The sequence below is a fragment of the Cervus elaphus genome, chromosome 6, assembly GCF_910594005.1.
Source record: "Cervus elaphus chromosome 6, mCerEla1.1, whole genome shotgun sequence".
NCBI classification, from domain to species: domain Eukaryota; kingdom Metazoa; phylum Chordata; class Mammalia; order Artiodactyla; family Cervidae; genus Cervus; species Cervus elaphus.
The window spans coordinates 36,039,237-36,051,396 of NC_057820.1; the positions used below are offsets into that span (position 1 = coordinate 36,039,237).

Consider the following 12,160-nt stretch of genomic DNA (forward strand, 5'->3'; position numbering starts at 1 on the left):
ATTTGAAAACTAAAGTTTGAGAGAAATTCATATTTGAGTGATGGAAATAGTTTTTCTCCCTGGTTTTACCTCTGTGCCTTCATTGTCACCATTAGTTATTCATTCATTTAGGTTGAGCTTTTTTTATCTCATTATTAAAATGCAAATACTCTTGGAAAAGCAATAAATTGGCCTCTAATCAAGATGTTATAGCTGCTCTTATAACACCTAGCTGAAAAAAACATTGTGCATAGAACAGCAATTTCTGATTAGGGGAGAAGATTCTGAGAATGATATATGATAGGTTTTAATAAAGGTGGGGGAGAGTGGGACCCTGCTGTGGAAACCACAGAAAGGCTAGGGAAGTGCTTGTATTTAGTATTTGTGGATAAGATAAATGTGGGAGGAAAAAGGCTATACCAAACTTAAATATTTTTATCACTTTGCTCAGACTTGGATGTGACAATTTTTTTCTGATACTTTTCTGACTATTGGGAGACATCAATAACAAAAAATTACATTTATTTTTTATTGGAGATTTAAGTCTATGACTCTATGTTTTCTTATCATTTAGTTTCTTCTCAAAGTCCCTGATATATCTGATATAAATAATAACATAAAAAGAAATCAAGTGTTGTACCTAAATCAGGCTGAACTCGCTGCTTCCTAAATAACTTGCTTTAAAAAAACTAGTTTAAGAAATTGATTATATAAATTAACAGATATTGTATTTTGCTATTTCATCATAGTTTATTATAATTGTCCTTATTTTTTCACCTACACTGACTTATTCCTAAGGAAAAATAATGATTTAAATTAAAATAATCTATTACTATAACCATAAAATTGTCATTTGAAATGTAATTATAAAAATATATAATTATAAATTATATACATATATTAATATATAATATCAAAACTAATATAAAAAAGTCCTAAAAATAATCACCACTAGTTTTTTGACAATAATGAACTACATAGTTATTATGTGTAAAATATATTTATTTTTAAAATTTTACTTTATTGTGCTATTCTTACACTATATTCTTATTGTATATGTGCATACGGTTATGTTGTACAGTATTTCATAAAAGCTCTACGGATTAAAAAATTGCAGATATCCCCAAAATTGTGGTAATGAGATGTATCAGAGATATAAAGGTATCCTGTTTTTAAACATTAAATCAATTCCAAAATCAGACTTTGAGTTACAATTTTCTGAGTTAAAATATCATCTGTTATAGGCATTTTTATACAATAAAATACTAAAGTCATGGAAAAATTAATAAAATAACCAGCAAATGTATCATTTTATTATACAGTAATATAAATATGATGTTTGATATTTTATTTAAAACCCTTTAGTTTTTCATTTTCAAAAGTAAAGTATATTGGTTAGATCCAAAACAATACAATGGAGCCAAGATAGTCATAAGTGGTGTTGAAATGACTAGATATAAGCATGCTAAGAAAAAAAAAAGAAAAAATCTAGACCTGGAACTTACACTTATCACACAGTTGACTCAAATGGATCACAGACTTGACAATGAAACACTAAACTGTATAAAACACAATCCATGAAAGGAATAACTGATAAACTAGTTTATTAAAATATAAAACTGATTTGCAAAGACAATATCAAGAGAATGAGATAGCAAGCATAGACTAGAAAAAAGATATGCAAAAGCACATCTGATGAAAGATGGTTATCCAAAATATTTTTTTCAAATCCTCTTAAAACTTAACAAAAGACAAAATGACTTGAGTAAAATATGGACCAAGATTTTAACCAACACTTCATCTAAGAAAATATATCAATGACAAAAAAGGATGTGAAAAGATGCTCCACATTATTTACATCAAGGAAATGCAAATTAAAAAAATAAGATATCACAATATACCTATTAGAATAGCCTAAATCCAGAACATTAATTATACAAAAGGCTGGAGAAGATGTGGAACAACAGGAACTATCATTTGTGCTGATGAAGACAGTAAAGCCATTTAAAAAAGACTGGTATTTCTTACAAAATTAAATTTATTTTTATCATGTGATCCATAATCATGCTTCTTAGCATTCTCCAGAGGCACTGAAAACATATCTCTATGCAAAACCTTGCACAGGGATGTTTAAAGCAGATTTATTGACAGCTGACAAATTTTGGAAGCAGTAATGGTTAGCCTTCACTAGGTGAATGGATAAATGAACTGTGGTATATCCAGACAATGAAATAGCGTCCAATGTTAAAAGGAAATGAGCTGCCAATCCATGAAAAACTTAATGATATATTTAAATCTTAAATGTATATTTGAATGTACACCACCAAGTAAACTGTAATGTAAACTGTGCCCACTGGGTAATAATGATGTATCAATGCAGGTTCATCAAATGTAACAAATGCACCACTCTGGTGGGAGGTGTTGCTAAAGAAGAAGGTTATGCATATACAGGGGGAGGGGATGTATGAATAATCTCTGTAACTTCTCCTCAGCTTTGCTGTGTATTTTACAGTGCTTTAAAAAATGAGCTCAATGAAACAATCATAGGTTGGCAGTCATAATTTTCAACTATATATATATATTTAAATATTTTAATAATTAATATATCAAATAGGTTTCTTCTGAAACACATGAATATTATCCTTTTTATGAATGGAATAATATATGTCAGTTTCATAATAAAAGAGTAGAGATTAAGAATTAGAATAAAGTACTATAATTTTATGATCACAGTAATAGAAATTATCATAAGTTAAAAGACTTCATGAATGCTGAAACAGTATAATATTAGCTTATATTGTCATGCAGTGTTACTGTGTATGTGATATGTCTTATACCTTAAAGTAGAAATGAGCACTTCAAAGAGGAAAAAAAAAAGGAAACTAAATTCCCAGGTTCAGAAGCATTGATATAGTTTATAGGTGAAACTTTTTCTAATTATTTATTTATCCTGAATTTTCTTTATTCTTGAAATATGTATTAAGGAAATATAAACATTAAAAAATTATAATTATTTTATTATCATCATTATAAATAGACAAAATAAAATTATCTGAAGCTCAGGCTTATAAGTGATAGAAACATTTTAGCAGATTCTGTGTTTCAAATCAGTTAGTAAAATGACTATCAAATTGCTTAAATGATAGTTATAAGATATTAGAGTTGCCAATAATTAATAATACATATAAAACTGTAGAGATAACATATATGCAGAAACAAGATAGATTATATTTATCCTATAAAATATTATGCAGTCATAAAATAAAGACTGCTTGTTTTTACTGTGGAAACTAAAAGGATTTTTACTTTCATAATGTGACATCCTGACTAGCTGATGGCAATAAATTCTGTATTATGGTGTTTTCTTTTTTCCCCTGTGGATATGTCACTTTCACTATTTAAAGCTGAGAATGCTTAACATGATGAAGCTTGTTAGGGGAATAATATATAAACTATATATCCCAGAAAGTTGGTCTCCCTCAACCCTTTTGCTCATTGACCACTGGCATATTTGCCACAATGCCAACATGCTGAGGAGCAATATAGTCGTCTCCCCTTATCTGTAGGTTACACATCCCAAGGCCCTCATTGAACGTTTAAGATCTCATATATCAGAGATATACATGATATAGAACATCACATATACCCTATACATATCGTGTATTTTTTCTGAACATACCTATGGCAAAATTTAATTTATAAATTAAGCACACTGAGAATGTCCAGAGAAGAATGACTTGAAATTTTATCTTGCTACTCAGAATGGTGGACAACATAAAATCTAAGAATTTTTAAATTTTGGAATTTTCTGTTCAATACTTTTGGACCACAATTGACTGTGGGTAACTGAAAGCACAGAGAGTGAAACTGCAGATACAGTCAAGGGGTTACTTCACTTAGCAGTAAACAATAAGAATCTTAAGATTGAAATGCTGTATATTCTGAATCAATCACATCTTTCAACCTGAAAACAATGGGATTTAATTTGAATGGTTCTGTTTGGGCTTCCCAGGTGGCTCAGTGGTAAACGATCCTGCCAAAACCGCAGATGTACCTTCCATCACCCCTGGGTCGTCAGGAATATCCCCTGGAGTAGAGAAAAGCAACCCACTCCAGTATTCTTGCCCGGAAAAGACCATGGACAGAGGAGCCTCGTGGGCTACAGTCCATGGAGTCACAAAGAGTCAGATGTGACTAAGCATGCACACACACTCATGCATTTTCAGAAAAATCTATGGAGTACAATGTAATGCATAATATGTCACTTCTGATATATTAACCAAGGTCCTTTGTGTTTTAATAAAATTTAGCATTCCCCGTACTGTACATTGCTAAATGTTTAGTTGTGCTGATTAAAAATAAAATGGAAATAGTGAACTGAGAGTACAAAGGGTGCTGAAGAAAGTAAAAATGTTTTCATTACAAATGTTTTGAATGAAAACATTTTTTAAAAGATGATTTATTGTAAAGTAATTAGCCTCCAACTAATAAAAATAAATGGAAAAAAAGATGAGTTTTCTAAGTAAAAATAGATTTTGTCTATTCTACTAGCTTGAAATTTCATATTTAATATTTATCCACCTAATGATAATCCTGAAGAAGAGAGTGAACTATTAAACCATTCAACAACATTCTATTTTTTAAATGAATGTTAGTGTGAGCAACAAGTAGTCAATACATTTATATAAAATAAAGCACAAGTGAATATTTTTAACTTTAAGCCACACACAAGCATTCAGATATACGTCCTTTTGAATTTTTATCATTTATCATTCTAATGTTCTTTCTCACTCAGAACACTCTACCAAGTGACTTCTTTTAATTGTGGTAAAAAAACAATTGCATAAGATTAGCTATCTTAACTATTTTTAGTGTACAGTTCAGTAGTATTAAGTATATTCAGACTGTTGTACAATTTTAAAATCTAGGCCATCTTGTTCTTCACAACTACAGTAATTCTGGTAATATCTGTGAGTTGCTTATCTCTCTTTCTGTAAGTTGTTTAAAATATATAAACTTATTTTTAGTTATATTAAACTTTTTGAAAAAAAAAGTAAAATTGTTGCAAACTATCAATTTGTATATGAGCAACATGACAGAAATATTTTCATATTTATTTGTTATATTACTATAGTGAAGAAAATCATGCTTCTTTTGGATATAATATTTGGATATAACTTCTGTAAATATATCTGGACAGTGTTTCCTTACTATTTATGATTCTCTACAACTTCCTTCATAATATGTGCTACATAGGAGCCACAAATGGCTCAAAGTAGATAGTATTCACATATTTTATTATCTACAATAATTTATAATTTAAGGACTGTTAAATCAAATCTACTATTAGCAGCTCCCACAAGCTCTAATATTTATGAAGCTGTTGTGTTAACATATAATACGCCAAATGAAGATATTTAATTTAGGGAAGAATCAACTCAGGAGAAATGTGTGAATCATGCTGAGAAATATTGCAGTGTTTCAAAGTTAATGTTCCCTGAAATTTTAATCTGTGATAAAACTATATACTGAGTTTTATAGCACTGACTGGATTTCCTGATCTTAGCACTGATCCAAGAAGAAATTAAATCAAATACTTTTATTTCAATCTATTAGCATTGCCACCTATATGTACTGGAGTCACTCATTGCCTAGACTTTGAAAACCAGTGCTTAAGGTAAAAATCACGAATATTACAACTGTTCTTTATTCCAGTAGAGTTGCTAAATTAATGGTAAACTAGTCATCTTTAAGCATATAGAGTTGATTTTTCCCATAGAATATATTTTTCCCATAGAATGAATACTAACATTTCACTAGTAGATAACAAAATAAAAAATGTGGTTTATTTACCAGTTTTAAAATTCTCTTCTCTCATATTTCTTGTTTTTGTATGTTATATATTTGGGGGTGGTCATGGTGGTTGGTGGAATAAAGACGCCCAAAGACAAGTTATGGCCTTGTGCTACAAGGCTGCTCTAGTAGTCTACCTAAAACTTAGACAAATATAACATTAAATTTGGTAATTATGTTTTGTAATGCTGAAACTGTGTGACCCAGAAACTTAGAAAAATGAGATCAATGTAGAATAAATCTAAATCATTTAATCTCTAACAATGAAAAACAAAGAACTTAGGTTTCAAACACAGGTCCATCTAGCAAAAAGCCTACAAGCTTAATCACATTCACATTTAAATCATTTCAAATATAAAATAATAATCTGAAAATTCAATTTTTAGCTTTGTCTTTCTAGTGGTAAAAAAAAAAACTAGAAGTCTCTTCTACAATTATTTTATGCACAAATATGATTGCTAACAATCATGATTCTCTAACTCTTCAAATATGTTAATACATTTGATATATTTGTGAATATTATCTTCTATGAGAATTAATCTATTGAAGTTGATTATTCCAAATGACTTTTTGTACAACAGTTCTAGGTGATGATAAATGGAGTCTTATTTTCACTTTCAATCTATTTCTTTCCTAAAATTTACAGAGTAGAATTATATGCCAGTTATTCAATGTTAAAGTCAGCTCAAAAATAAAATCTATAGGACTATTAGTATATGTGAAGAAATGCATCCAGAAATTGTTGAAAAGAAAAAAATAATAAGATATATTGCAAAAGATTTTAGCATTAAAGCCACTGAGTTAAAAGAGTGTGCAATTTATGGGGTACATTAATATGAAAAGTTGGATACTCTAAACAACAGAAATTTTGGATAACACAACCTTCTATAAATAACATAATACTTATATCCTGAATACATACTTTGCATTAAATTATGTCAAATGTATATGACAGACAAAGGGATTATCTTCAGAGGAAACATGTTGCAAATTCAAACAGCTTTAACCCAGGAGACATTAAAAGTTAAACTTCTTAGCAGGTCATAGTAGCGTGCTAAACAGGGACAACTAGTGAAGTGTCCATGACTAAAGGGTCAGCTGACAGACACACAAGTGCCTGTGTGCAGCAGTATTGCTTATACTCGGTTTTCTAAACTGAGCTGAGACCAGCTGGGAACCATACTACTACCCTGGAATACATAAACCTATGCCAAATCTATCTTCGGTGATAAAACCTGTCTATTGATGCTGTAAAATTTTACCCATTGTATCAAATAAAGAGTAGATAATCAACAGGACCTGATTAACGAGGCAATCTGAACATAGCTATCAAATAGGGCTGAGGATATCCTCAAAATCTCTACTTCAATGTGACTCATTCCTTTGATTCTACATATGTCTACAACAGCTTCTTTCACTGTTATAATACAAAATCTCTTCTTCTTACACTTATAGTATACTTTTGGGTCCTTGGAATATATTACATGGATATTTGCATATTTAGAAATATGTTCTTAAAAGAGACCCAAGTGTATCACACCAAATGTTGAAATGTTTTACAGATTTGTGAAGCTGGAAATCATTTCATCAATGTAGTGCTGGCTCATCCCAATCACACAGGTTAGTCACTTTTTTAATCTTCTCCAAAGTGAATTATGCTAATTATTCTTTTTTAAAACAATGGTTAGAAATACTTAAGGTTTGTGTTCCCCAATTCTTGTTCTATTATGTCTAATTTTTCAAAATATTTGAACTAAATTATAGTCCCTAATTATGGTTTCTCTAAAATGAAGTGTACATGTACACACACACACACTTTCTTTAAGCATATTAAAAAAAATGATTAAGATGTAGATAAGTGTGAAATCCATTGATGATTATCCAAATTTCCTAGCTTAACTTTCAATCTTAATCTGGTTTGAACAACATCTGTTACAATCCAACAGGATTGAAAAAAAGTTCATAAGCTTTTTCAGTAAAAGTGAATCTTCTTTGACAAGTTCAGTGGCAGTAGAATAGCAATACCTGAGAGATCATTGAATTTAGTACTTTGCTAAAAGATTTGAAAATATTTACAATGCCTAAAAAGTTCCATGGACAGAGGAACCAGGTGGGCTAGAGTCCACGGGGGTCATAAACAGTTGGACGTGACTGAGTGAACACACAGAGTGTCTATATAATTTAAAGGTATTTTTGGTAAATCAATACTCTCATTCAGGCTCAATTATAGCTCAATGACTTATTTTACAGTGTACATACTTTAATTGCAATTTCAAATAGCTGTGGTCAACTTTTGGATTTCATGTTTTTATTATCTAGTTGCAAGTGTGTTTGTGTCTTCAAGTTTGTTTTAACATTGACCTGAAATTCTTAACATTTTCTTGAAAGTTTCTAGCAGGCTGGAGAAGTAGATATATGAATATGTTCCAGAATATTTTTTCACATAATACATAAAATTACAAAGTAAATTTATATTAGACTATATATGAACATATTAAAAAGTATAATATAGTATATAATAACATAACTTTTATTATAATATTCACACATTTTAATAACTTTAACTTTTTGCTTGAGTTGATGACAGCAAATTATACATTTGGATATATAAAACAACTGAATATGATTTGAAACTTTCTGTACCTTCTCTTGCAGAAAAAAATTAACATAATAATACAAATACTATTGTGGTTTGTTGTCTGCATTTGTATTGAAGTAAAGCCTACATTTAACAAAGAGTTTAAATACTATTTTCATCTGACCCAAATACATAGTTCTACTGGTTTCTCTTTGGAAGTATGTGAAGTCCAAATGAAAAACTTCTGATGGTCTGATTTTTTTTTTAGCATAGAAGCAGATTACAATGCAATTTTATAAAAATATTGACACTGACAAGCCTATGAATATAAAAAATTTTATTCTTTACTCTGAGCCTCTAACAAGGTGACTTGCTCAAGTTTCTTCACCTGGAATATGCTGTCATTATTTGAAAATTTTAAACCATCACATTCTCAAACTCTGAAAATGTTCATGTGAGAAAGACTTGTGTGTGTGTGTCTTTACTCCACTCTTGAACTTGCTTTGTATGTCGCTGTTGCCAAGTCAGAAGCAAATGTAATCTCTCCTTGGTTAACTGGCTTGGTCTTTTTCCTTAAGACTCAGAACACTTTTCTTTATCACTAAAGTCTATTAATTTTGTACAGAATTTCGTAGGATGTGTCTTAGAGCTTATAATTCCAGATCATGTCTGACTCTTTATGATCTCATGGAGTGTAGCCCATCAGGTTCCTTTGTCCATGAAATTCTCCAAGAAGGTATAGTGGAGCAAGTAGCCATTTATTTCTTTCTCCAAAGGAATCTTCCCATCCTAGGGATAAAACATGGTCCTCCCACATTGCAGGCAGATTCTGCACCATCTGAGCCACCAGGGAAGCCCAGTTTTCCCAGAGACATCATGTAATCTTTTACACGGTTGACTCATGATCTTGTTTAAGTTCTAGAAAGGTTTCTTGTATTATTATTCTTGCATTATAGTTTAAAATTTGATTTGTTACATTGTGGATGGTGAGAAGATGGTAGGTTGAACATGTTACATGTGCTTCTATTGTATATTTCTATCACTTTCAACGTTTAGCTTTTTGTTCATTTTTTTTTTTAATGTTTTTGTTCATCTACTAAATACCCCCTATTCTATTGATCATTCCACCCTTAGGCAAACTGAAATATGTTCCACCCATATTACTAACTTTTTTGTTTTTTTTTCTTTTTCTACAATTTAATTCTTGAGAACAATAAACTCTTTTTCCTTCCTGTTTTAAACATATCTTTTTTGAGTTCTGGGATTTCATCACAGTTACATTCTCTGTTATCTGCAAATGCTTCAGTATGTTAAAATGTTTCTCTTTTATTTTGGGGAGGATTCTTTTAATCACTTGGGAAAAATGCTTGCTTTATATTTTATTCACATAAAAGCTTTATTGATCAAATTATGTTCATTTTAAGTGTATGGATTGTCCTTGAACAGAAATAACAAATGTTTTCAGAGATGTGGTGATGAAGTGAAGTCTCTAAAGGATAAAGTGTGCTCTGGAGGACATGGGATGTTTCATTGTGTCTTTTGATTATATACTCTTTTGTTTTCTAAATTTCTTAATTCCTGGAAATGTTTCCTTCTTTCTTTCCCCTCTAATCCTTCAAGCATTATCTCCTTTCTTGGAAGCAGTGTCTTCTAAGATGAGAACCTCTGGACTCATTACTCTCAAGTCATTGCATGTTCTTTCTCTATATTTAGTGTTCCAATAATATCAAGTCTCAGACCTTTTCTGAGAGTAAGACCTCTTCTGATCATGAAATATAGACATCTACACACACACACACACTGCATTCTTTCTCCTTACATAAAATTTTTATCCAACTCTCCGTTCCTGTGTCAGCTCTAATTGAGTCTCTGTTGCTTCCAGATTTTTATTTCCCCACTTAAGCATTCATTGGAATTTATACTAATATCTCTATATCTTAGATATGCTGTAGGCATGAATAATGGGCAGTGACTATCTTTTACTGACTGTTTAAGCAAGATCTACAAAATATGTTCCCCAGGAAACAACAATTTCATATAGAACAAGCGTTCGAAATCTTATTACAGAGTGCTGAATAAAAAAAAAAAAAAAAGACAGAGAACTTATGCCAAGTAGGAAACTGAGCTGGGAAGCTATCTCAAGGATGGTCTCAGCCTTTTTTTGGGTTATCTGAAACTAGGGCAATCCTTCTGAATTAGCCTAAGTTGGAATGACTAGAAAAAATATAGATTGGATTTGGGGTTCCCTGAGAATGAGGAAATTATCTTGGATAAGGCAGCTCTCTTTTGTCAAGGCCATCCTTTCAGACGGTATACTGCTCAAAAGCTTTCTGCTACCAGTAGAAATTTTTTTTTCCATTTATTTTTATTAGTTGGAGGCTAATTACTTTACAATATTGTAGTGGGTTTTGTCATACATTGACATGAATCAGCCATGTATTTACATGGATTCCCCATCCTGATCCCCACTCCCCACCTCCCTCTCCACCTGATCCCTCTGGGTCTTTCCAGTGCACCAGGCCAGAGCACTTGTCTCATGCATCCAACCAGGGCTGGTGATCTGTTACACCCTAGATAATATACATGTTTCGATGCTGTTCTCTCGAAACATCCCACCCTTGCCTTCTCCCACAGAGTCCCAAAGTCTGTTCTGTACATCTGTGTTTAAAAGAGAGATATCAGTGGGAAATTTACACAACTTTCACTGCTGCACATGGCCTTCATCTAACGACTGATTTGCACCAGTTTTATTCTTCACAAACTTCGAGATTCTCTCCATCACCAACTGGCACAATTAACATTTCAAGGATTATCTATGGCATGATGTGGGCACTCACCTGAAGGGAGCTTATCAGGACATGGATATGGCCCTTGTCCTTGGGTGGAGGGAATATCATGAGATGTCCAAATACTAGAGGCAAAATATCATCTTTGTACCTCATTATATAACAGCAGGTTATATATAAGTTCCACACCTTAACTTTTTCCATCACTGATAAGTTTAATATGTAGAATCTGTCTGATTACAAGTCCAAGGGCAGGAGTGCTTACACTAAAACTTGAAACTGCTGCGATTTTCTGCCTGGAAACCTACTAAATTTTCATAGCTTTTGTGCTCCATGGTGTACAGTTCGAAGATTTACTTGGTGTGTAATATGCTACCTGCCAAACTGGAAAAGGCCTGTAAGACAGTTTGCTTCCTTCTTAATGATAGGAGGTACAAGCTGCATTATATTTTGTCTGCTTTGGAGAGGATGCCCCTCAATCATTTGACCCCTAAATCTTTGTAGTGTTTATTAGGAACCCCCATGCTTTCTGTGGACCACACATGTCTTAAAAAGGCCACCAACATACTAGCCACTTACTCATTCAGTATGAATAGCATAATGTTATTGATACAGTGATTTTCAGTGAGATACCCAACCAGCCTGAACTTTCTTTGGTCTGTTTTATGGCAAAGGGTAAGAATAATAATTCTAGGAAAAAAAAAAAAACTGAAATTCTGTGCTATTGCTAATTTTAAAGGAAAGTAAAGTATTCTCACCTTCCTTTCTAATAGAGATGGAAAAACAGATTTTTTTAAAAAAATTCAGCATCTATATCCATAGACCCAAGGCTGGGTTAATCTACTTTAGTAGTATTAGGTAGTTAGAGTAGAAAAAAAGAGTTCCAAATGGCACTCAGAAGAAGCAGCAGTTTAAAAAGTCCTTGAAAGTAACAAAGAAAGGAGAAAAAAAAAAAAAAAAAAAA

At 31.6% G+C, this 12,160-nt stretch overlaps 1 protein-coding gene across 1 annotated transcript in view; it reads left to right on the forward strand.

Annotated features, from left to right (window-relative positions):
- Window positions 1-12,160, forward strand: part of TECRL (trans-2,3-enoyl-CoA reductase like) — a 140,672-nt gene that overhangs the window by 118,921 nt on the left and 9,591 nt on the right. Inside the window, exon 9 of the mRNA XM_043906645.1 lies at window positions 7,395-7,452. Within this exon, the coding sequence (XP_043762580.1) occupies window positions 7,395-7,452 (58 nt within the window). The remainder of the gene's footprint in view (window positions 1-7,394; window positions 7,453-12,160) is intronic.